At 48.1% G+C, this 24982-nt stretch overlaps 2 protein-coding genes across 5 annotated transcripts in view; both read right to left on the minus strand.

Annotated features, from left to right (window-relative positions):
* ANTXRL (ANTXR like) overlaps positions 1-3892 on the minus strand; it is a 44308-nt gene extending 40416 nt beyond the window's left edge. For both annotated transcript variants that reach the window (XM_061405591.1, XM_061405592.1), the window contains exon 1: positions 3378-3892. In XM_061405591.1, the coding sequence (XP_061261575.1) occupies positions 3378-3658 (281 nt within the window). In that variant the 5' untranslated portion in view covers positions 3659-3892. The remainder of the gene's footprint in view (positions 1-3377) is intronic.
* Positions 3893-9504: 5612 nt separating this feature from the next.
* LOC133240556 (uncharacterized) overlaps positions 9505-24982 on the minus strand; it is a 40977-nt gene continuing 25499 nt past the window's right edge. For 2 of the 3 annotated variants that reach the window (XM_061405593.1, XM_061405594.1), the window contains 7 exons: positions 20184-20253; positions 19497-19653; positions 17200-18702; positions 16185-16223; positions 14868-14948; positions 13462-13539; positions 9505-10090 (listed from right to left, as the gene is read on the minus strand). In XM_061405593.1, the coding sequence (XP_061261577.1) occupies positions 9863-10090; positions 13462-13539; positions 14868-14948; positions 16185-16223; positions 17200-18702; positions 19497-19653; positions 20184-20253 (2156 nt within the window). In that variant the 3' untranslated portion in view covers positions 9505-9862. Of the gene's footprint in view, positions 10091-11822; positions 11959-13461; positions 13540-14867; positions 14949-16184; positions 16224-17199; positions 18703-19496; positions 19654-20183; positions 20254-24982 lie in introns of all 3 variants that reach the window. The other variant, XR_009734256.1, reaches the window with a different exon arrangement.

The following is a 24982-nucleotide window of genomic DNA, read 5'->3' on the forward strand; positions in this document are numbered from 1 at the left end:
TCAAGAGTCTTCTCCAACACCACAGTTCAAAAGCATCAATTTTTTGGTGCTCAGCTTTCTTTATCGTCCAGCTCGCACATCCATACATGACCACTGGAAAAACCATAGCCTTGACTAGACAGATCCTTTGTTGACAAAGTAATGTCTCTGCTTTTCAATATGCTGTCTAGAGTGCTTATCAACAGCTAGGATAAAGAAAATGTGGTATATACATTAAGTGGAATATTATACAGGCATAAAAAGAATGAAAATTTGATATATGCTGCAACATGGATGAACTTTGAAAAGCATTTTGCTAAGTGAAATAAGTCAGACACATAAGGCCAACTAGTGTGATTCCACTTGTATGAGGTCCCTCGATTAGGTTAATTCACAGATACAGAGAATGGGACAGAGGTTACCACAGCTGGGAGAGATGAACGGAGTTGCTGTGTATTAGGTTCAGGTTTCAGCGTCCTCAGCTGACCAGAGCACATAAACCATATATAGCCTTTCCCGAGCACCTTCTAGAACAGCCCCTCCCTCAGCACTTCTCATCCTCCTGTCCTAATTTGCCCTTTGGTGTTTATCCCCATCTAATACCCTATTTCCTCTCTGATTTATTTCTCGCCTCCTAAAATGAAAGCTCTAAGAGGTCAAGGACTTTTCAGGTCTTGTTTGCTGCCTTATCCTCCCTGCCCCAAAACAGTGACTGGGGTACTGAAGTTTTCCAGGAATCATTTCAGTGAGCGGATGAGCAAGGGAAAGAGGGAGTGAATAAGACTGCTCACCAAGGGATGAAAGATCCAGAGAACCTGGGAAGTGTCTGAGGAGGTGTCTGGCCTGCACCCCACTTCCCCACAAAGGGCACATGGGAGAGAGCGAGCCAGGGAGTCAGGGCTGGATCAGGGGCCCCCGCGGTGCAGGAGAGTTCCCAGGGTGTGCAACTCTGCCTTCCCTGGCAGTTTATTTTATGCTCATCCCCCATGACTTCATCTGACACATGCTAGGAAAACCATATAAACTCCCATTCATCCTCATCACAACCTGGTGAGGTAGGTATGAAGATCCCATTGTACAGATGGGGATGCTGAGGCAGAGAGAGGAGGCGACTTGCCCAAGCTGCATGACTGATGAGTGGAATCCGCCTGACTGCAAAGCTGGGGCTGCCTCCTCAGTGGTCATTATTCCCCTCTCCCCAAGAGTATCAGGAAGCAGCCACAGGAGGAAGCCTGTCCTCATACTCTGGGAAAATCTTGTCAAGCTTGTTTTCTGCAGCTAGAATGAATGAGCACAATTTCCAGGGAGTGGTGTTCTTTCCCTGGGGCTCAAGGAATATGCTGTGCTTTCCGAGAAGCCTGGCCAGGCCTCCATGGCCAAGCTGTACGCCTACTCCTCCCTGATGGCCTAGCATGGAGAAGTGGGTACTAAGGGCCCTTTCTTGGACACCCCCACATCCCCTTCCCATTTGCAAAATCCAGTAGGATTCAGTCCTGGCCAGCCTGAAAGGCAAGTGTCATGCCTGATGGTAAAGGGGAGGGTCTGAGAAGCAGCTTCAATACTGGGGTCTGAGTGCAGGTAGAGGTGACTTAAGTTGCTCCCCTTTCCTTCCTGCCTTCCCAGCCTCTTGGGAAGGCCCGTACCCTTCACAGTGAATTATGTAGCTACACCAGCTATGCTCAGAGGGACCTGTGCTGCCTCCAGCATTTAAGCAGCTAAAGGAGGCAAAAGGTAGGGGAGGGGGCAGGTGAGAGGGGTGGAAGTGGGAACAACCTGGTTTAAGCAGCCATTTCTCTGGTGCTTTTTTCAGTCCCCCTACTTTATACCTTTCTTGGAAGAGAAGAAAGGGAACATCTTTCCACTGCATAATGCTTTGCAGCAAACTAACTTTGATTGACATTGAGTAAACCATTTAGTACTCTCAACCTGTTTCATAACCTTAAGATAGAGAAATAGAACATCATCCCACAAGCTGTTGGGTGTTTTAGTGCTCAGCACATCTTGGAACCTAATAAGTGCCCAATTATTATTATTTCATGTGACCCACCTGTGTCCAGAGCCCTCCCCCATCCATCGTGGGGCTGCGTGTGCCCACACTGGGCTTGACTGCAGAGAGCAGGGGTGTGGTCAAGGGCACTGCAACAGAATGGCAGCTGAGAGGACCCTTTGGACTCACTGCCACTCTCTGGAAAGACTGACCCAAAGAGGCTGTCATCCTCCTACAATGTCCAACCATCTCCAACTCCAAAGCCCCAAAGGGGGATTACTACTACACTCTGGGCAATCAGATAAGGCGTGCCCCAGGGTGTCTTAGCAGTCCTTCCACTGGACTGTGAGGAGGAAACTTCTCTTCCCACCTCTGCTGCCTTTGTGTAGAAGCTGGGGCACATATCCCCTCAATCGTCAGTCTCCACGGACAGTAAGAAGAATCAGAGGAAGTTCAACCTGGGATGCTGGAAGCAGGGCAACACAAGAAGTCTGAGTCATGTCACCGCCACCAGTCTCCGGGCTACTTCACCCAACCTCTGGGAGCTTGCACCACTTTCCGGAAGACTGAATATGTAAACACTTCCCCTGCTTTATATTCCAGGATTGTTTTGAGGATGATAGATGGACAGTAAAAGATTTTAGGGACCATAAAGTGTTTTTCTTGGTACTGGGAGTCGTACCATTGTTAATACTAAATGAATAAAATTTATCCTCAGCCCCACAGAGGAGTTGAAAATGGAACCAAGGCAGTCTCTCCAGTCTGAGGATCCACCCTTCGATTTCCTTCCTTGAGGGCCAGAAGGTACTTAATGAGAGGCCCAGGTTTCCCAGGGACACATGCAGACAGACCAAACTGCCCAAAGAGAGCACACAAACTGTAATGTGGGTCTCTAAAGTGCTCAAAGAAAGAGGCAAAACATTTAGAACCAGCAAAGCAAAGAACTGTCTAAGCGCTGACACTATGAGAGTGCCTAAGGATGACACAGCAATCTGTCTGGGGCCCAGTAAAATAGAGGTTATTTGGTTAAAAACAAAACAAAAGCACAAACACAGCCCCAAACCCTAAGTGATCTCCCCCATGCTGAGAAGACAGCTCTTAGCAACCACCTGCCCCTGCAGCCGTTTAAGGGGCATGCAGGTCACAGATCCAGGCCAAACTGATAGCAATCCAGAAACCTATGGTGGCCTTTTTAATTTCCCAAAGAAAAAGTCCCAGGAAACAAAGGCCTAGGGCATTCCTTCTGATTCAGGACAAGGAGGCCACAGTGGTCTGTTACTTGGGTCTGACCAAGGCTACGCTGCCCTCTCCCCTCAGAGAAGCTGGTGTCCATTTAAGCCAAGTCCTGCCCAAGTTGACATCAGAGACAGCACCACCCAATGGCACTGGCAAGGGCAGGAGGGCCACTCACATGTCCAAGATGAAGTAGAGGTCAAATGAGCTGTGGCAGGAATTCTTGTCTTCTCTTGACCGGCTCTTCCGGTGCCAGGTGCCGGGGCCCTGGCGGTGCTGGAAGCTTCCCGAGTTCTGGATGAGGTGGCGATAGAGCTTCCCCCAGTCCAAACTGAGGTGGTGGAGGTCTTTCCAGCCTGGACCACTGTGCTGGAAGCTCCCCAAGCTCAGCGGCGGAGGTGGCAGCACCAGTAGCAGGAAGAGCGTGGGCCCCGGCATGCCAGGCCCCCAGCTCTCCATTTATTTCAGCTGCCTCTGCGGCCTCACTGGGTGCTGGCAACTCAAGGCCACCCCAGACGGCAGCCTGCGCCGCCTCTGTGCGTTCCCAGGGCCTTTGTCCCCTCCAGCCCTTTCACAAAAGTGTCGCGTGAGCCTTGTCTGGTACCTGCCCTGAGGGCGAAGAGGTGAAGATGGCTGGCTTTGGGGGATGGCCCTTCCCCCGCCCCAGGGGGCAGAATTCCCTGTGATGACCCTTATGAGGGACAGGAAGGTTGGCATGGTGACTTTGTGACCTGCAGCTCTGCTCAGCGTCCTGCCTGTGGACAATCCCGGGGGGAGTCAGGGGATCTTTGGAGAGGCGGCAAGATGAGGCCTCCATTTGTCCCTTGTCCCAAATCGTCTCTTGGAGCTATTAAAATGCTAGAGATATCCTGCCTTTTTTTATCAACTGAAAGAGGGCAGAGCAGAGGTGGCTCAGATAAGGACATCCCCAGCATGATGCCGTCTAGGAACTGGGAGTGGAGGGTGTTACAGTGGTCATTCCTGTGACCCAGTAGATGGAATGATATAGAAGGGAAATAAAGTCCTGCAAGGGTGTCAAAGTCCCTTGTAAATGAGGGACATGCCAGTTATCCATGTTGTATAAAAACCACCACAAGCTGAACGACAAAACAAAAACTATTCTGTTATGCTCACAGTTCTGTGGACCAGAAATCCAGAATGGGCTGAGAGAGGATGGCTTGTCTCTGCTCCATGGAAAAACATGCAAAAACTGTAATGGGATGGGCTTGGGCTCACAGCCGTTAGTGTGTGACCATTAGTTTGAGATGGTTAGAATGAGACCCTTAGTCAGCTGCCCAGAGGCCTTTACGACAGAGAGTTCAATGAGAAGTGGATCATGGCCCTCTCCTCGGGCCCTCCGGGCCCTCTGGCCTCAGGCCAGTGAGTGAGCTGGGGGCCTGGCAGTAGGCTGGGAGCTGTGTGCTGCAGAGTTCCTGAGACCTCACCAAGGCCGCCCACTGACCAGACCCAGGCTCCGCAGCAGCGGCCGCCCCCGCCCCCATCCCACCTCCGCGGCCTCTGGTGGCAGCAGCATCCGTGGGTCGCAGGCCCCGTTGGGGTGGCCTTGGGAGCCTGAGGGCCAGCAGGGCCCTGGGTTCCTGGCTCCCTCAGTGATGACAGCTGGTCAGGGACTGGACACCTGGGTCTGAGGGCATCACTACCTGAGATCTGCTTCCTCAGCCAGACCTGGACGCTGGCGGGAGGATCCAGACTGGGTGCTAGACGAATATCCCGGGCAGGGTAACTAGCCCAGGCACAGACACCTTCCTCTTAGCCAGGGCTTGGACCTCAGAGGATGAAAATCGAGTCTTGAGACCTTTAACAAGTAAAATGAGGGGTAATGATGTCTCTGCTTATGGGATTCGTTAAGTGTTAAAAGTTAAAAGGAGGCAAGGAGGCAGAATTAAATGCCTCCCCTTCCCTTCCTTGTCAGAATGGAGAACGATATTTATTTTGGTGAGGCTTACAGTCACATTGTGACCTGACCTTAGGAACAAAAGATCAGACACCAAGAAGTTTGCAACAACTAGCCACACTCCTGCCTCACTTTTTCTATCAAAGGGTTTTTGCTGAAAGCTTTCGAGGAGTTTGAGGTTTCTAAGGCATGAGTCACCTGTCTCCTTACAATAAACATTTCTTTGCTCTAAACTCTGGCACTTGGGTGTTGTTGGGTTTCACTGCATGTAAGGCATGGAGACTTGTTCAGATAACAAGACCATTCACTCACGTAAATTTTAGAAGTAGAACATGTCTTACTTCTCCCCCAAACCCTCTAATTTTTTATTATAATGACTGCAAATATTTTGAGGGATTTGAATCTGCGGTCTGGACTCCTATCAGTGAAGAAGGCAATGTCCTCATTTATTTGGGCTGTTTTTAGTACCTTCCCTATGAATTTCCCTTTGAATGTTTTGACCTTTTCTGTCAAGTGCCTTCCTGACATATACTATATTTTTGATGCTATCGGAATGGCATTTTTAATATAGAGTTTTTAGACTATAGGTATCCTGAAGAAATTTGCTTATTTACTGCTATACTCACCCAGTATTTTTTTTTTTTTAGTTTGACCTCCTTTTATTTCACCCCATTTATGTTAAAAAACAGGAGTCATTTTTGTACAATTTTTCCATATTTTAAATTTGGTTGTTTCATTATAGCCTCATAATAACTTTTTATTCTATCATAAATTTCCTATAAGCTAGTGGTTAGAGTGTGAAGCTTGCTGAGATTCAGGTTAACTGTTGTTGTTGATTTTATTCCTTTTGCATCACACCAGGAGACACATGATACTTGATAGTTGTATTTTTACTGATACTGAGATTGGTCAATGGGATAAAGTTTTCCTGTCCCCACAATTAAATTTCTCTCAACAATGTTTTAATTCATAGTTAAGTCCCCCAGTAACATTCCAGCTAATGGCTTAAGTGTCTCCTGATGATAGGTATTTGTTTTATTTCATTAAGGGTTTCAAATGGTGATTCTTTGTAAAAAATTTTTATTGGAGTGTAGTTGATTTAAAATGTGTTAGTTTTAGATGTACAACAAAGTGCATCAGCTCTACACGCATATACACCCACTCGTTTTTTAAGGTTCTTTTCCCGTATAATTATAGAGTATTGAGTAGAGTCCTTGCGCTATACAGCATGTAAAATAGTGATTTCTAATTTTTTATTCATTTTGTATTTATTAGTTGAGATTCTTTTTTCCCCCTAGTTTTAACGAGATATAATTAACGTATACATTATAAGGAGAAGGCAATGGCACCCCACTCCAGTACTCTTGTCTGGAAAATCCCATGGACGGAGGAGCCTGGTGGGCTGTCATCTCTGGGGTCGCACAGAGTCGGATGTGACTGAAGCAACTTAGCAGCAGCAGCAGCAGCATACATTATAAACATTTAAAATATGCAGCGTTGTAGTTTAACTTACATATATTGTGAAATGCTTACTATAGTAAGGTTAGTTAACATACATCATCTCATCCAGATACAAAAAATAGAAAAAGAATATTTTTTCCTATGAAAATAATTCTTAGGATCTATTGTCTGAATAAATTCAAATATACCATATAGTAGTGTTGACTGTGGTTATCATGTTATAAATTACATCCCAAGTACCATTTTATCTTGTAACTGAAAGTTTGCATCTTTTGTACAACCTCTTTCGATTCCTCCCCTACCAACTTCTCACTTCCAGTAACCACAAGTATAATCTCTTTTTTTGAGGTTTTATTTTTTTTAAGATCCCACACACAAGTGAGATCACACAGTATTTATCTTACTCTGTTTTTTAATTTCACTTAGCAAAATGCTATCAAGTTTTTTATAGCTTTGTAGTGTAGTCCAGTCAGAGAACATGACCTTTCAACTCTGTTCTTCTTTCTCAAGGTTGTTTTGGCTAGTTGCGGTCTTTTATGTTTCCAAAAGTTTTTAAATTACTTTTTCTCATTCTTTGAAAAATGCTATTGGTATTTGATAACTATTGCACTGAGTCTGTAGATTTCCTTGGGCAGTATGGTAATTTTCATAGGATTAATTCCTCCAACGGGCTTCTCAGATGGTGCTAGTATAAAGAACCTGCTTGGCAATGCAATGTGAGAGATGTGAGATGCCAGTTCGATCCCTGGGTCTGGAAGATTCTCTGGAGAAGGGCATGGCAACTCACTCAAGTATTCTTGCCTAGAGAGTCCAATGGACAGAGGAGCCTGCCAGGCTACCTAGGGTCCACGGGGTTGCAAAGAGTTGGATATGACTGAAGTGACTTAGCACACGTGCATGCAATTCTTCCAGCTCGTGAACGCAATGCATCTTTCTATCTGTGTGTATTAACTTCAGTTTCTTTCATCAAGTGTCTTATACTTTTCTGAGTACAGGTCTTTCACCTCCATAGGCAGATGTATTTCTAGGTATTTTATTCTTTTTTATGCAATTATAATGGGATTATTTCCTTAATTTCTCTTGCAGTTTTCTGTTAGTATGGAGAAATGCAACATTCTGTATTTTTTTTAAATTTTATTTTATTTTTAAACTTTACAATATTGTACTGGTTTTGCCAAATAGCAAAATGAATCCACCACAGGTATACATGTGTTCCCCATCCTGAACCCTCCTCCCTCCCCATACCATCCCTCTGGGTCGTCCCAGTGCACCAGCCCCAAGCATCCAGTATCGTGCATCGAACCTGGACTGGCGACTCGTTTCATGTATGATATTATACATGTTTCAATGCCATTCTCCCAAATCATCCCACCCTCTCCCTCTCCCACAGAGTCCAAAAGACTGTTCTATACATCAGTGTCTCTTTTGCTGTCTCGTATACAGGGTTATTGTTACCATCTTTCTAAATTCGATATATATGCGTTAGTATACTGTATTGGTGTTTTTCTTTCTGGCTTACTTCACTCTGTATAATAGGCTCCAGTTTCATCCACCTCATTAGAATGCAACATTCTGTATTTCTATATCCTGCAGCTTTACTGACTTCATTGATGACGGACTCTAGCAGTGTTCTGTGGCATCTTTAGGCTCTCTGTGTACGGTATAGAGTCGTCTGTCAACAGTGACAGTTTTTCTTCCTGTCCAACTTGAATTCCTTTTATTTCTTTTTCTTATTTGACTGCTGTGGCTAGGATTTCCAATAATATGGTGAATAAAAATGGTTAGAATGGGCATCTTTGTCTTGCTGCTGATCTTAGAAGAAATGCTTTCAGCTTTTCACCACTGAGGATGATGTCAGTTGTGGGATTATTAGACAGTTCAGTTCAGTTCAGTTCAGTCACTCAGTCATGTCCGACTCTTTGCGACCCCATGAATCGCAGCACGCCAGGCCTCCCTGTCCATCACCAACACCCGGAGTTCACTCAGACTCACGTCCATTGAGTCAGTGATGCCATCCAGCCATCTCATCCTCTGTCGTCCCCTTCTCCTCCTGCCCCCAATCCCTCCCAGCATCAGAGTCTTTTCCAATGAGTCAACTCCATTTCTTTAGGGTCAGTTATCAGAGCTTTATTCATTTCCTTGGGTCATGTCATGTTTTCCTGACCTCCCTGATTTGCATATGTGCACATTTGAGTAAGCTATCTCCTCTTTCCTGCTCAGACTCTGTGGTTTAGGCTGATGCTTTAAAGTCTCACCTTGTGTTCTGGGATTTTCGCAATAGACTCTTGCCTATGAATAGTCCTGAAGCACATTAGTGTCAAAGGAAAACTTGGTTAGGTATTCAGAGTCTATAGGAAATGAATCTGAAAGATTGTGACGTCTGGCTCTACCAGCAGAGGGGTAGATTTGAAAAGACTGGGAAGGTGGGAACCAAGGGTTTCCTTTATGAGAAATGTTAAGGGTTAGGAAGGGAACCAGCATTTCTGCAGGAATTAGTAGGTGCCAAGACGTTTTCTGATGGCAGATTTGGGAGGCTGTGTGGGCAATGGGCCTGGAATGTGAGCCCATGTATGGTCAGCAGCCCCCTTAGAGAATGACTGTGTGTGTCAACCCCATACGCTGCTGTCCAGAGCCAAAAAGACCAGTCAGGCAGTCCTCTCTCTCTGGCTCTCCTGACTTCTCAAGACACTTCTTACACCTCTGAATTCATCATCCTCTTGTCTATCAGGGCACAAAAGGGTGACATTAACTACTGAGCACCTGAGTCTTTACCGGGGACTTGGCCCTGTGCTGAACACATTGCAGCAGTTATTGTCAACCTCATGGCATCCTGTAGAGAAGATACCATTATCTCCATCTTTTCAATGAAGAATTAGAAGCACAGGGAGATAATGTAACTTGGCCAAAAGATTAAGTAGCAGCCAGTGAGTGGTGGAGGCAGGATTGTATTCATACTTCAAAGATATTTTGGGCTATTTTCAAAGAGCAGAATTTGACTAAAACTGCATGCATTCTAGCCCTTGGTAACAGATGAACTGACTGTGGGGAAATGGACTCATCATTCTGCATTCACAGGACACCAGAGTGCTTTGTCCTGGCAGGATCAATATGGACAGATACTTCTCTTACAGCGGAGTGATATGAGAAGTGGCTCACCAAATACACTGTCTTGCTGATCACCAACAAATTCCAACTCCTTTTGACTGTAAACCAAACACAATATATATGTCCACTACAGTACGTAAACAGCTCTTAACAATGTGGGCTTTTGGTGCTCAGATGTTGGGTTATGGAGGTGGGAGCGACATACTACTTCTGCAAAGCTTCCGGGCAGTGGGAGGGATCAGCGGTAGCATCTTGGAGGGTGGCTGAGGGCATATGGGTGGGGGATATTGATGATCTGAGCAGTTGATATTGAGGGGGAAGCACTCCTGGCTGGGTTGAAGGCAGATGTTTGATCTGCAGAGCATTTGCGCACAGTGGGGATTCACTAAGGTGAAGCTGATGCACCTTCCCTGTAGAGAAAAGAGGAGAGGAGAAGTGAGGTCACTGTGTTTCCTTGGCTTAAGGGGAGCAGACTCAGGGCCCGTCAGGATCTCCAGGGCAGACTTTCTTGATGCCCTTCCTCTTCCTAGGTGCTAGCCTCCAGTCTGCACTCCTGTTTCTAGACTCTGTTCAGGCATTGTTGTTCTGACTCTCATCTCCCTTCGCTCTGGTGTTGAACTTGTCTGCTTCCTTCTGGCCTGGGAGCCTGTGGGTAAAGATAAGGGCTGATTGCCACTGTAGCCCCAGTAAGGTCCAGGTTCTCTTGGTGAGTGTATGCCAAAGGGATTAATCCTCACCACAACCCTCAATGGTGATGGGCTGTGGAAACGCATGGGTCCCTGGGTTTGGGTGAACATTGGCACAGATCTTTTGGCCAGTGTAATCTGTCTGTAGCAAGCAACAGCCCCCGACTTTCCTGTCATTTCCTCCTTGTCTCCAGCTCCCGCCCAGTGGAAGACTCCCAGCTGAAGAGGCCAGATTGCCAGACGGAGTGCCCTCAGCACTCTGGCAGCTGGCAACAACTGGGCACTAACACCAAGAGATGCAGACAGAGAGAGAAATGTCTCCACGCTCTGTGAGACAGCATAGTGGAGAGAAGGAAGGACACCTTGGTCTTTCCCAGACACCCGGGTCACTTCCAGTGGGAGGGTCCTCCAGGACCACAGGGTCTGCCCTAACCCTCAAAATCTCACTGGCAACCAAAGCAGCCAGAACTTAGGAGTACACTTTGAGCCACAACGCCCGAGTGTGGACTTTTCTTGGAGTGATCCATGCTATGATTGCTCCACACACCTTCATGCCTTCATATCCCTCAGTTCATTATATGCAGCCAAGGATGCAAGGTGCCCAATAAAATAGTCCCTGCTCTGAAGTAAGCTTCTAGTCCACTGGTTTGCTATGGTGGCTTGAATAATGGCCCTGAATATATCCAGGTTCTCATCCTTTGCACCGATGGATGTTGTAGGTTATATTGCAAAAGGGCTTTTGCAGGTGTGGTTAAGATTCTTGAGATGGGGGAACTATCCTAGGTTATCTGGCAGGGGGGCCCTACATGTGATCAAAGGGTCCCGTGACAGAGAAGCAGAGGGAGATGCGCCCTAGAAAACAAGGCAATGTGCCTATGGAAGCAGAGAGGGATTTATGTGCTGCCATACTGTCTTATAGAGGGAGGAGGGCCAGGAACCAAGGATCATACTCCAGAAGCTGAAGAGTCAGGAGAAGGATTCTCTACTGGAACCTCAGGGAATTGTGTATTCTGAAAGGCTCCACTATCAGAAAACTTCCTCTGGAGATGAGCAGGTGGGAGAGTAGACAGACACTGTCATTTCACAGAAGCTAACAGTAAGTGACTGATGCCATAGTGCGTGGAAGGTCACGAAGATGGGTACCGTGTCCACACGGCCTGGCTGTGTCTCTCTTGCTGTACATTCAGGGGTGAGACTGGGAGCTGATTCTGGCCTGCAGAGACCGTAGATCCCAGCTGACACCCTGTCACTTAGACCATGATTTACTTTAAGGCCTGGGACCAGAGCACCAAAGACTTCAAGAAAGAAATCAAGACTCCTACATCCACTGGAATACTGGAGGTATCCAAATATATCCTATAACACTGGGAGCCCCAGGAGTATGGTTGGGAGGGATAAGGTCAAATGGGAGGGGGGCAGAGGAATGGGAGGGGTCACATCCACCAGGCATACTCACGGGCTCCCAGCCCCTCTCAGGATGAGCAGGGTTGGTTTCAGCCAGCTCTGGCTGCTGCTGCTTACTCTCTGGGTGGCCTTGGCAGCTTCCCTGATTTCTCAGGCCTCCGTTTTGCCTCCAGGAAGCACACAGATCACTGTGAACCCAGAGAGACTAATGGGCAGACTTGAGAGCTGGTGTTGCAGGGGCCGAGCAGAGCCCTGGGTGGATACGAGTTCCCTAATCCACCACTCTGCCATCCCAACCTGAGCTTCACAGAGCAGCCCTGGGACTGTGACCATTCAGAGACCTGTGCTCTGGGCAGGAAGGCTACTTCTGGTGTTTTCCCATCGGGTGTCTTGCTCTGCCTTCGTGCTCCTGACTGAGCATCTCTGGGTGGTTTTCTCTACTGTTTGAGGCATGATGCTGGCATGGGGCTCTTGTGAGCATAATGAGGCTGTGGTTCTGGGGAGAGGTTCCAGGAGAATCAGGTGGAGAATGGGGCTTCCAGGCAAGCAAACCCAGGACTGAGAGCCATAGGAACGCTGGCTCCTCTGGCACCTCTGTCTCTGCTGGGTGTGAGTAATGCCTCAGATGTGTCAGTAGCAGTGTCCAGAGGCTTTCTGGCCTGACTACAGTTTCTAAATGCCCAAGTTCCCAGTCACCAAGAGCCAGTGTTTGATTCAGGGAAGGTGACCAATGCAGCCCTCATTAAAGACTCGGGCTCCGCAATGTCCTCCAGGCCCCTGCTCTGGTCTGTAGAAAGGGTCTGAGTTTGGAACAGCCAGGCAAATGATTTCCAGGCAAACCATTTCCCTCCTTGGGTCCCAGGGAGCTGGGAAGGGCAACCTCTGGTGGTTTGTGGGCAGGCACCATGAGATCATGAGTACTGACCCCAAATGGGGGACAGAGCAGTGAGAAGGGTAGAGCCAGGCTCAGAATTCAAGTCTAACTGTGCTCCTCCCAGCCTTTGTGACTTAGTCAAGTCACTCAGCCTCTCTGTGGGTCAGTATAGCTGGGATAATAGTAGTATCTACCTATACAGTTATTGGGAGTATTAAAGCAATGAGAACATGTAAAGTTTTTAGCTGAGCAACTGACCCACAGAAAGAGCACAGTAGAATTACCCAGCATTATTGTTCCAAGGATGACAACTGGAACAATCTGGCTTCTCCCCATTGTCACAGGCAGTGACACAGGAGGTCATCTTTGCCACCTGCTAAATGCAGTCAGTGTTGGCCCGACAACATTGGGGAGAGGCTGTCACCATGTCTCACCATTGCTGGCACTTGGGTGACCAGTTCAGGAAGATCTCATGGGTGGGGTGCAGCTAGCAGTCCCATAGGCGTGGGTGGGTAGTGGGGAGGGGGTGGATGGGAGGCAAATAGGCCTCTCCAGATCTTTTCACTCAGGATTGGGAGTTCTAGGCATTGCTCTGGAGAAGAAAGGAGCTGACATCCTTGATAAAGATGAAGGGGAAATGGCTGGGTGCCATATGGAGAATCGTCTGGAGGCTCATGACCTCCAGGTCTCCACTTCTGGGGTGTTCCTTTTGGCAGATGCTGGGACAGGGTTCTCTGACTTACAGTCCCAGGGAGCAACCTTCAAGGGCAAAACCAAGACCCCAGCCCACAGAGAGCATCCCCTGTGTCCTGCTTACCATGTCCCTGCTTGGACACTGCATCAATGGCACCAGGCTGCTGCGCTGAAGAAAGTTATAAAAAACATCCAGTTTTCCCTGCAAAGAAGATGTGGTTGTGAGGAAGCTACAGGCACAGACGCTGCCTCCAGATGAGCAGCATCTCCTCCATCTCCCACGAGTCCCCACGGCTGTGTCCCCACACACTGGCTGAGGCAGCGCTGCAGGCCTCACCTGGGGCAGGGGGCTGGGAAACCTGTGTTTGTTGGGAGATGGACTCTGTGGGTCACAGACTGAATTGGATTCTGGAACAAATCCATGCTTTAGGTGTAGGAGGAGTTTTTTTTTTTTTTTAAAACAAAAACAAAAACAAAAAATCCTAAAACTAATGTCAAAGGTTGGAGGAGGTGCGCAGTAGCCAAGGAGAGGTCCTCAAGGAGAAACATGGTGGGCATGGGGACTGGGCAGGAGATGAAGGAGGGGGAAGAGGGCCTGCATTTGGGGACAGAGAGGGAGAAGGCTGGGGAGAGACCCACTCCCTGCTCAGGGGGAAGGGTCCTGATACTGGGGAGAAAGAGAAAGATGAGGAAAATGAAGGACAGGCCAGAAAGTGGACCTGGTGGAGGTAGGATGCGGGGCCAGGCCTCTGAGTGGGAATAAGTCCCTGGCAGGTGGCTTCCTCCCCCTTGGAAGGTGAGCTCTGGCTTTCCTGGGCCCCCACAGTGACTGTCAGGGGAGACGTGGGGCTGGCCTTCCAGCTGCCATCTGAAGCTCCCGGGAGGAAGCAATGGACCCACAGGGACAGAGGCAGGACCAGGAGGAGAAGGGCAAAGTGAACCAGAGATGGTGGTTCCTTCTTCCTTGCACCTGCCACCTGCGGCCCTCCTGAGTCCCTGTCCTCTCTCAGCCTCCTGCCAGCGCGGATCTCAGTCACTGGGAAGAGGGAAGAGCCCTCGGGTTTCCTCCTTCGTGTGGCCCTTGTCACCCCATCTCAGGTGCCCGAGGACAATGCAGTGAGCTCTCTCCCTCCCTCACTTAGCAGACAGGAACTGTGGGTCCTTCCGGGCTGTTTAATGGTGGTAAGATCTGGGCTCAGAAATATTTGTTATTGACCTATATGAGGTTCTTGTAATTTAGTTTATTTTCGTTCATCCAGTCACTGGTCAGCAAAACACAGGCAATTGCTAAAGTTGATGATAACCTTTGTGAGAACTAGGGATTGTTTGCTTGTGAGCCAATCATCAACATCCAGAATACTGAGCCCATTTCAGGGGGAAGACCCCGGTCCAAGATACGCTGCCCATAAACTCATCTCCACTCATCTAGGATTTTGAAGTCCAGGCCTCTGCTGCAGGAACTGGCTCCCCCTTCCTCCCACCCCCCAGTTTGGAGGGCATTGTCCTTCATTTCCTAAGGGTACTTCTCACCTCCATCCGTCTTATCCTGTCTCCTTGGCACTCACAGCAAGGGATAACCACTGTGGTATACCCCTGCTCGGGGGGTGGCTTCTGGAAAGAGAAAATAACTGAGTCCTTGTCCGGCAGCTCCTGGGTGCAGACACAGGTTTTCTGCTTCCCCGGTACTGTCAAGTACCGGCCACTCAGCAAATGTTTGCTGGAGAATCAGGGACCAATGAACAGTACCTGGCACAGTAAGAGAGTGGCCTCCATGTGAAACACACAACTCCTTTCGGTTTAAATATATCTCAAAACATCAGCAAACTCCGCCCTGTCCCCTTGGTTCCCGGAGGCGCCCCTGCAGGAGAGGCCGGGTGCGAGGCTGCGCCGTGTGACGGCGGCTGTCAGGGGTGCGGCAGAAGCAGGGGATAGGGCTGCACTCACCCGCCGCTGGCAGGTCCAGCCCCCCAGGCCCCACTGCAGCCAGTGCTATGCCAGCCCTGCAGAGACCCTGTTTGCCAGTAGACATCAGACCCAGGCCCCTCTATCTTAGGACATGAGTCCCTGCCCTAATTACTACTTATAGGGCCTGGTTTGGGTCCCCATCTGGTCTGCCACAGCCTCCTCACCTGACCCTTGGTCTCTGTGCTCACCCTGGCTGCCCTTCCCTCACAACTTGATGCCAGGCAAGACTCCCTCCGCCCTCCTCAGCCCCGTAGTCCCCAAATGCCAGCCCCACCAAGACCCTAACCCTGACATGAGCCAGGGATGAAGAACAAGGAAATGGAGCCAAAAATATATCAGAGCTCAGGGAGGGGGTCCAGGTCTCTGAAACCTGAGGATCCTTTTCCAAAAGGTCACCTGAGTCTTGGGAAGGACCATCCTACAAACAGTCCTTCGGGAATGACAAAAAGCCCATTGATTCCAGGATGGATCATAGCTGTTCCTGAAACAGGCTACCCCACATGCTGATTTAGTACCAAAGGCCCTAGATCAGGCCATGTTGGGTGTTGGGTAACGGCATTGTCTGGATGACATTTTGTGAGTCTCACATCCTCTCTGGGGTCCCTCCCTTCCCTCTGTCACCATATTCTTTCTGCTTGTTCTCTCTGGCCAGGTGGTTAGGAGTTGGGGGAGGGGAGGACATATCCCCGTACACATCAGGGGGCCTCTCCGGGTAGGAGTTGGGGGAGGGGAGGACATGTCTCCATACACATCAGGGGGCCTCTCCGGGTAGGAGTTGGGGGAGGGGAGGACATGTCTCCATACACATCAGGGGGCCTCTCCGTGGAGAGCAGTGTGTGCGGCAGGTGTGCTGACAACTTTAGGGCCAAACGTACCACTCACCTTTTCTGGTTTCTGGGCTGGTGGTGGCTTCTTGACGATCTAGGATGTTAAAGACACAAACACAGCTGGAAGGGCCATGGAGGGCTCTAGCTCAGCCTTTCAGACAGGGGGGAACCCTGCTCAGGAACACCAGGGGGACAAACATCTGCACTGGGGTGTCAACCTAGATGCCCAAGGCCTGAGCATCCATGGGTAACAGGTTCCACCTCCTTGAGCCTCAGCCTCCTCAGTTTTCAAAGGGTAATCAATAGCTTTGTGTAGGGTCAACAGGGGGACAGACTAAGGCTCCTGTTCCCTGGTACAGGCCCCACCTGGGAGCTTTCAACAGCAAACGACATCATATGAAGACAGGAGAACATTCCCCACCCTCCCACTTCCCTCCCCTTCTTTCCCGCCCCAGGCTCAGTCTTTATCCTTTATCATCATCAATGTGTCTGCCACACGATCTGAAGGTGACGTTTATCCTCAGCCCTCCAGGTACCAGTAGCAGGCTATACACCAGCCAGTGAGCTTCTATGGGCAATGACGACAGCCGTTTCATTTCTGGGCCTCCGTGCCCAGCATGAGGTCCTGCACATCCTGGTAACTTAGTGATGACTGATGAAGGAGTGACTAAGGTACCAGAGATGGGTGGGGATCCATGCTGTTTTCAGAGGCACAGCGCCCCCAAGATTAGCAGCCTCCAGGCCAGCATCCTTCTCCCTTTGGGCCACAAGTGCCCCTGGAGAATCCTCTTCTTCCCCTAATAGCAGAAACTCCGTAGGCGTTTGTTCATTTGAGTTTTTCAGAATCCTGACCACTGTGGGGCATCTGTGGTTTCAGGACATCTGGAAACCCTTTTCCCCTTCATGGACCACCTTCCTATGAAGGTAAAAGCATGGCACAGACTGTTTTTTGCTGGTGTGAGGGCTCCAGAGCTGATAGGAACCTGTCCACAGGATCATGAGGCAGGCACCTACCCAAGGGGGAGGTTGGTAAGGGCTGGGGACAGGCTGTTCAGGCAGGGATCACTCACCCACTTGTGACAGCAGATGCAGACAAGCAGCGACAGGAAGAGGGACAGGAACAGGGCTGAGATGAGCACCGGGACCCAGAGAGGATTTCTGTAAAGCAGGTTATGGCTGACAACCTTGGGCATTAAGGAAATCTTCTTTGGGACAGTCCCACGTATTATTATCTCCCCCTCTGGGAAAAACTCAGGTATGGTGGTCTCCTCCTCTGGCACAACCGTGGGTGCTGTGGTCTCCTCTGTGACAATGGTGGGCACCGTGGTCTCCTCTTCTGTGGAAATGTTAGGCATGGTGGTCTCCTCCTCTGGCACAACCATGGGTGCTGTGGTCTCCTCTGTGACAATGGTGGGCACCGTGGTCTTCTCTTCTGTGGAAATGTTAGGCATGGTGGTCTCCTCCTCAGGCACAAGAATGGGTGCTGTGGTCTCCTCTGCGACAGTAGTGGGCACCGTGGTCTCCTCTTCTGGGGAAATGTTAGGCATGGTGGTCTCCTCCTCAGGCACAACCATGGGTGCTGTGGTCTCCTCTGTGACAATGGTGGGCACTGTGGTCTCCTCTTCTGGGGAAATGTTAGGCATGGTGGTCTCTTCCTCTGGCACAACCATGGGTGCTGTGGTCTCCTCTGCGACAGTGGTGGGCACTGTGGTCTCCTTCTTTGGGAACGCCTCAGAAAATATGATCTCCTCTTCTGGGAACACCTCAGGAAATGTGGCCTCCTCTTCTGGGATCACCTCAGGAAATGTGGTCTCATCTTCTGGGGACACCTCTGGAAATGTGGCCTCATTTTCTCGGAACACCTGAGGAAATGTGGTCTCATTTTCCGGGAACCTCCGAGGAAATGTAGTCTCCTCTTCTGGGAACACCTCAGGAAATGTGGTCTCATCTTCCGGGAACACCTCAGGAAATGTGGTCTCATCTTCTGGGACCACCTCAGGAAATGTGGTCTCATCTTCTGGGACCACTTGAGGAAATGTCTCCTCTTCTGGGACCACCTGAGGAAACGTGGTCTCATCTTCTGGGACCCCCTCAGGAAATGTGGTCTCCTCTTCTGGGAACACCTCAGGAAATGTGGTCTCGTCTTCTGGGACCACCTCAGGAAATGTGGTCTCATCTTCTGGGACCGCCTGAGGAAATGTGGTCTCATCTTCTGGGACCACTTGAGGAAATGTCTCCTCTTCTGGGACCGCCTGAGGAAATGTGGTCTCATCTTCTGGGACTACTTCAGGAAGTTCACTCTCATCTTCTGGGACCACCTCAGGCACTGTCATCTCCTCTGGAACAAACGTACTCGCTGTGGTCGTCCTTGTGATAGTGGTAGGTACCGTGCTTGTAGTCGTGACAGTGGTAGATACTCTGGTCGTTGTGACAGTGGTAGGTGGTGTGCTTGTTGTTGTGGCAACAGTAGGTACTGTGGTTGTCAAGACAACAGTAGGCACTATGGTCCTTATCATGATAACTGTGGGCAGTGTGATCATTGTTGATACAACAGTGGGCTCTGAAGGCTTAACCTATGGAAGGCACACATACCAGGATTCTGAGGTTGGCCAGGGTGATCTCTTCCCAGGCACCCACCAACCATTTCCCACATTGGGTCTCCTGGTCTACCCAGGACCACCTGCCCTCGGGTTGCTTCATCTACAGGGACCACAGTGCCACTAGCCTCTCTCCCCTGCTTCCCAGCTCTGTGACCTTGGGCAAAGCTACTCTCTCCCTCTCTCTGAACAGAGCTCTATCTCCATGTCTGTGCTGAGGAAGTTAGTGTTATTTGATGCATTAGAAAGAGGCTATAGAAAGTTCCGGCACAGGCCAGGTCCACATGGGACCTTAAGGAATGGGCTCTGTGCTCTTGTTGTTCATAGCCAAGGGTGAGTGAGCTGCATCCATGGACTTGCACTGCCCAGCCCTTCTCTCCATCAGGGGCTTTGCTGGAGAGAAGCAGAAGGGAAGGGGAAAGAGTGAGCCTGTGCTCAGGAGACGGCAGTCTCTGGGTGACCCTGTGCTGGGCCCAGTGCCAGAGGTGGCTCCTGAGTTCTCTTCTCAATGTGCCTGTAGATGGGTGGTCCTCAGGTGGCAAGACTCCTGGTTGGGAAATGTGGGGGTTTGGTCTCAGGTCCCCAGGAAGATGGACAGGGAGCAGAGGACACAGACACATACGGGGACTGTCACACTGCGAGAACCCTCACCAGCTGGCACTAGACAAAAGGGCAGTGGGATTAAGCACAGAATCCCTCTTCTTGAGCCTGAGACGCCTGTCTCATAAACTACTCGCTTGGCCTTTCCCAAGGAATTTTGCTCCACTTACCTCTGCTTCCCAGGTTTTGTGTTCCTCCATTTTCCCCCCCGTCCACTGAGGTCCTTGTAGCCCCACCCTGTCACTCCCACAATCCTTGCCAGCAATTTTCAAGTCTTCATCTACAAAGTTGACGCCATTGTTCAGGCTGTAATCAATGAAAACCTCCCTAAAGCACAGAAAGGCAGAGGGTAACCAACAGATCAAAGACACAGCCCTTGGCTCAGTCCATAGCTCTCTCACAGTAATGATTTTGACTAGCAGCCATTTGGGGCTATCAGGGAGCAGTCAGCAGGGGTAAGGGGAGTTTATCCCCAAGCACCATGAGATTGACCTCTGCAGTGAAGATTATCACACAGTGAGGAGTCCTGAGTGGAGTCAGATGTCCTCCTGGCCATGAGCTAAGTGACCAGGAACAGCTGTACTGTGTCACCATCCTGACTCCTCTGTATGCACAGAATATGTTGGAGTCCCTTGGAAAAGCTGCCTGGAGCAAAGTTACCATCCCTGGTTGCACAACTTCTGAATCCTTCCCTATGCAGAGCCTGGGCCACAGCGGGTCCCTGAGCTCCTTGAGGGACCACCAACCAGGCTAGGTGAGGATGATGCCCTGAGCTGTTCTGAGACAGATATGTGTTGCCCAGCAGAGGTGACTTCCTACATTCTTGGCCCAATCGCCCCCCAACCCTAAATACTTACTGTCCAGCCTTGTCAAATCTATGTCCTGGGCAAGTTAATTTTTCGTTATTGATAGAGATGGGTCTTTTTCCTAAAAACAAAAACAAAAACCACACAAAATTGTCATTGGACATGTCCATTCATTTGTATTTCCCATTCTGTTGGCCCTTGGAAGCAGAGCTAACACTTGGGCAGAAGCAACTTTTCTTCTGACATGTACCATGTCCCAAGCACTGAGCTCTGGTGTTTTGTTTTTTTAAACTTTATTTAAATACAGTTGATATACAATATTACCTAAGTTCCAAGTGTACAATATGGTGATTCACAAAATTTAAAGGTTGTACTCCATTTATAGTTGTTATATTAATAAAGGGCACTGATATTAAAAGCAGAGAAGGCAGTGGCACCCCACTCCAGTACTCTTGCCTGGAAAATCCCATGGACGGAGGAGCCTGGTAGGCTGCAGTCCATGGGGTCGCGAAGAGTCGGAAACGACTGAGCAACTTCACTTTCACTTTTCACTTTCACGCACTGGAGAAGGAAATGGCAACCCACTCCAGTGTTCTTGCCTGGAGAATCCCAGGGATGGGGGAGCCTGGTGGGCTGCCGTCTATGGGGTCGCACAGAGTTGGACACGACTGAAGTGACTTAGCAGCAGCAGATATTAAAAGGGAACAAAGCAGACAGAGACCCTGCTCTCAAGGGCCTGACATTTGTGGGACTAGAGATGGAGACAGACAATAAAGTCACAAACAATGATCAAAAAATGTCAGAGTTAAAAGTGTTGTGATGTCAGTAAACAAGAGAAGGGACAGGGAAGGAGTGGAAGGCACAGCTGCTTAGGAGTAGGTGACCTGTCCTGTCTTTTAGAGACACAATTTCTCTGTAAGAGAGAGTGAAATGTTTACACAGGACATGGAGTGATGTCTGGGATTTGCTTCACAAGAATCAACTGTGAGAGTATCAGCAAAACCAGATTGGCCAGGGTTGATAATTACTGAAGTAGGTAAGGCTGCTTCAGGGGTGCTATGCAACTGTTGCTTCGTTTGTATGTTACTGAAGATTCTCATTAAAGATGAGGTGTATCTGAGGTGGGATTCCTGGAGAGGAATCAGGTGAGGGGGAAGGCCGGGGAACAATCTGGGGAAGAGGGTCCAGGCTGTAGGTGCCTGTGCTGAGGCCTGAGGTAACTAGCTTAGGTTGTTGGTGGAAAGAGAATGGGGCCTCGTGGGCCCTGGGAAGGGGTGTGGGCTTTATTTTAAGTACAGTGAGTGTGTCAAGGGGCTGGCCAGGTCCAGGCAAGTTTGGACACAGAAGAAGCAGGACCTGCAATTGGCCTGGATGCGGGATGAGAACAAAGAGGAGTCAAGGACGATGGGCAGGTTAGTGGGCAGAGCGTCTGGGGGGTGGTGGTGCTGTCTGTGGCCGCAGGGAAGCCTCTGTGTCTGCGCTTGTTCTATAATTCTGTGGGAGCCGGGTGCTGGCCCTCAGGAGCCTCCGACGTGTGTTGTGAGTAGCTGTGGAGCCTTCTCTCTCCTGAGCCCTTAACTCTTCTCAGACCCTGACTGTGCTCACAGGTCAGGCTTTTGCCTCGGATGGTTTCCTTCCCAGTGACCTGCTTTTGGCTGTAACCCAGTTCTCGGATTGGCTATGAAGTTCTGCCTGTGTTCCCCTTCATTTGTGCTGATATTGAAACTTACCACCAAGTATATTTAGGGGGACAGATTTGTGTCTGAGGAATAAATAGGATGGTTGGATTAGAGTAAAAAAATTCCCCAAGGTAATGTGGTGTAATGTCTGTAGTGTTCAGAGTAGGGAGCGTGAAGTGATGGCAGGCGCCTTGCATAGTGAGGACCGAGAAAAGCATGGTTGGTTGCTGAAGAGTTTTCTTTTCCTTTTAATTGTAGTTCTGTTTTGTTTTGTTTCTTTGCAATATTATACTGGTCTCAGAGGACAAGATGGTTGGATGGCATCACCGACTCAAAGGATACGAGTCTGAGCAAACTCTGGGAGATGGTGAAGGACAGGGAAGCCTGGTGTGCTGCAGTCCATGGGCTTGCAAAGAGTAGGATGCGACTAAGTGACTGAACAGCAACAATAATCTCAGGGGTATTGCCTAGTGATTAAAATTTTTAATATGCTGCATTTAAGAGCATTACAAAATATTGGTTACATTTCTTGTGCTTATAATATATTCTGTAGCTTATTTCTTTTATACACAGCAGTTTGCACCTCTTAACCCCCTGCACCTGGATCTTGCCTCCCCCCATTTCCCTCTTCCCTCTGGCTGCCACTGGTTTGTTCTCTATATCTGTGAGTCTGTTCCTGTTTTGTTATATTCAACCATTTCTTTCAATTTTGGATGCCATGAATAAGTGATAATGCACAGTATTTACCTTTCTCTCTCTGACTTCAGCTAGCATAATATCCTCTAGATCCATCCATGTTATTTCAAATGGTAGAATCTCATTATTTTTCATGGCTGAGTAATGTTTCCTTGTGTATGTGGATATGTAGCACATCTTCTTTATCTGTTCATCTGTTGAGGGACACTTAGGTTGCTTCCGTATCTTGTCTATTATAAATAATGCTGCTGTGAACATTAGGGCATATGTATCTTTTCAAATTACTGTTTTTTTTTTCAGATAATATATCCAATAGAGGAATTGCTGGATCATATGGTAATTCCATTTTCACTTTAATGAGGAATCTCTACATTGCTTTCCCTAGTGACTGCGCCAATTCACAATTCCATCGATAGTACACTAAGCTTCACTTTTCTCCACATCCTGGCCAACATGTGCTAATAGCTATTTTGACATGTGTGAGGTGACATCTCATGGTGGTTTTGACTTACATAATTAGTGATGCTGGTTATCTGTTTATGTGCCTATTGGCTATCTGTATATCTTACATGGAAAAATGTCTATTTAGGTTTTCTGCCCATTTTTTAACTGTTTTTTTTATATTGAAGTGTATGAGTTATTTATATATTCTGGATATTGACTCACTAGTCATACCATTTGCAAATATTTTCTCTTTCAGTAGGTTGTCTTTTCATTTTGTTGATAGTTTATTTTGCTGTGAAAAAAATTTTAAGTTTAATTTGGTCCCGTTTGTGTATTTTTGATTTCTTTTTCATTGTCTTAGGAGACAGGTCCAAAAAGGTATTGTTATAATTTGTGTTTAAAGAATATTTTATGTTTTCTTCTAGGAGTTGTATGGTTTCAGGTATTAAGCTTACATCTTTAATGCATTTTTAGTTTTTATGTTTTTGGTATATGATGTGAGGAAATGTTCTGATGTCATTCTTTTTGTGTGCAGCTGTCCAATTTTTCCAGCACCACATACTGAAGAGATTGACCTTCTCCATCATATATTCTTGCCTCATTTGTCATAGATTAAGCAGTGGCCACAGGACTGGAAGAGGTCAGTTTTCATTCCAAAGAAAGGCAATGCCAAAGAATGCTCAAACTACCACACAATTGCACTCATCTCACACATTAGCAAAGTAACACTCAAAATTCTCCAAGCTAGGCTTCAACAGCATGTGAATTGAGAACTTCCAGATGTTTGAGCTGGATTCAGAAAAGGCAGAGGAACCAGAGATCAAATTGCCAACATCCATAGGCTCATAGAAAAAGCAAGAGAATTCCAGAAAAACATCTACTTCTGTTTCATTGATTACACTAAAGCCTTTGACTATGTGGATCACAACAAACTGGGAAATCCTTAAAGAGATGGGAATACCAGACCACTTGACCTGCCTCCTGAGAAATCTGTAGGCAAGTCAAGAAGCAACAGATAGAGCCAGACATGGAACAACAGACTGGTTCCAAGTTGGGAAAGGAGTATGTCAAGGCTGTATATTGTCACCTTGCTTATTTAACTTATATGCAGAGTATATTTTGCAAAATGCCAGACTGGATGAAGCACAAGCTGGAATCAAAATTGCAGAGAGAAATATCAATAACCTCAGATATGCAGATAACACCACCATTACACAGAAAGCGAAGAGGAACTAAAGAGCCTCTTGATGAAAGTGAAAGAGGAGAGTGAAAACCTGGCTTAAAACTTAACATTAAAAAAACTAAGAGCATGGCATCCCAGTCCCATCACTTCACGGCAAATAGATAGGGAAACAATGGAAACAGTGAGAGACTTTCTTTCCTTGGGCTCCAAAATCACTGCAGATGGTGACTGCAGCCATGAAATTAAAAGACGCTTGCTCCTTGGAAGAAAAGCTGTGACAAACCTAGACAGCATATTAAAAAGCAGAGACATTACTTTACCAACAAAAGTCTGTCTAGTCAAAGCTATGGTTTTTCCAGTAGTCATGTATGGATTTGAGAGCTGGACCATAAAGAAAGCTGAGAGCCAAAGAATGGATGCTTTTGAACTATGGTGTTGGAGAAGACTCTTGAGAGTCCCTTGGACAGCAAGGAGATCAAACCAGTCCATCCTAAAGGAAGTCAGTCCTGAATATTCACTGGAAGGACTGATGCCAAAGCTGAAACTCCAATACTTTGACCACCTGATGCGAAGAGCTGACTCATTTGAAAAGACCCTGATGCTGGGAAAGATTGAAGGCAGGAGGAGAAGGGGACGACAGAGAATGAGATGGTTAGATGGTATCACCAACTTAATGGATGTGAGTTTGAGCAAACTCTGGGAGTTGGTGATGGACAGGGTAGCCTGGCATGCTGCAGTCCATGGGGTTGCAAAGAGTTGGACACAACTGAGCAACTGAACTGACCATATGTGCATGCATTTATTTCTGGGATCTCTATACTGTTCCATGGATCTTTGTGCCATTTTTT

This window comes from Bos javanicus, chromosome 28 (assembly GCF_032452875.1).
Source record: "Bos javanicus breed banteng chromosome 28, ARS-OSU_banteng_1.0, whole genome shotgun sequence".
Classification (NCBI taxonomy): domain Eukaryota; kingdom Metazoa; phylum Chordata; class Mammalia; order Artiodactyla; family Bovidae; genus Bos; species Bos javanicus.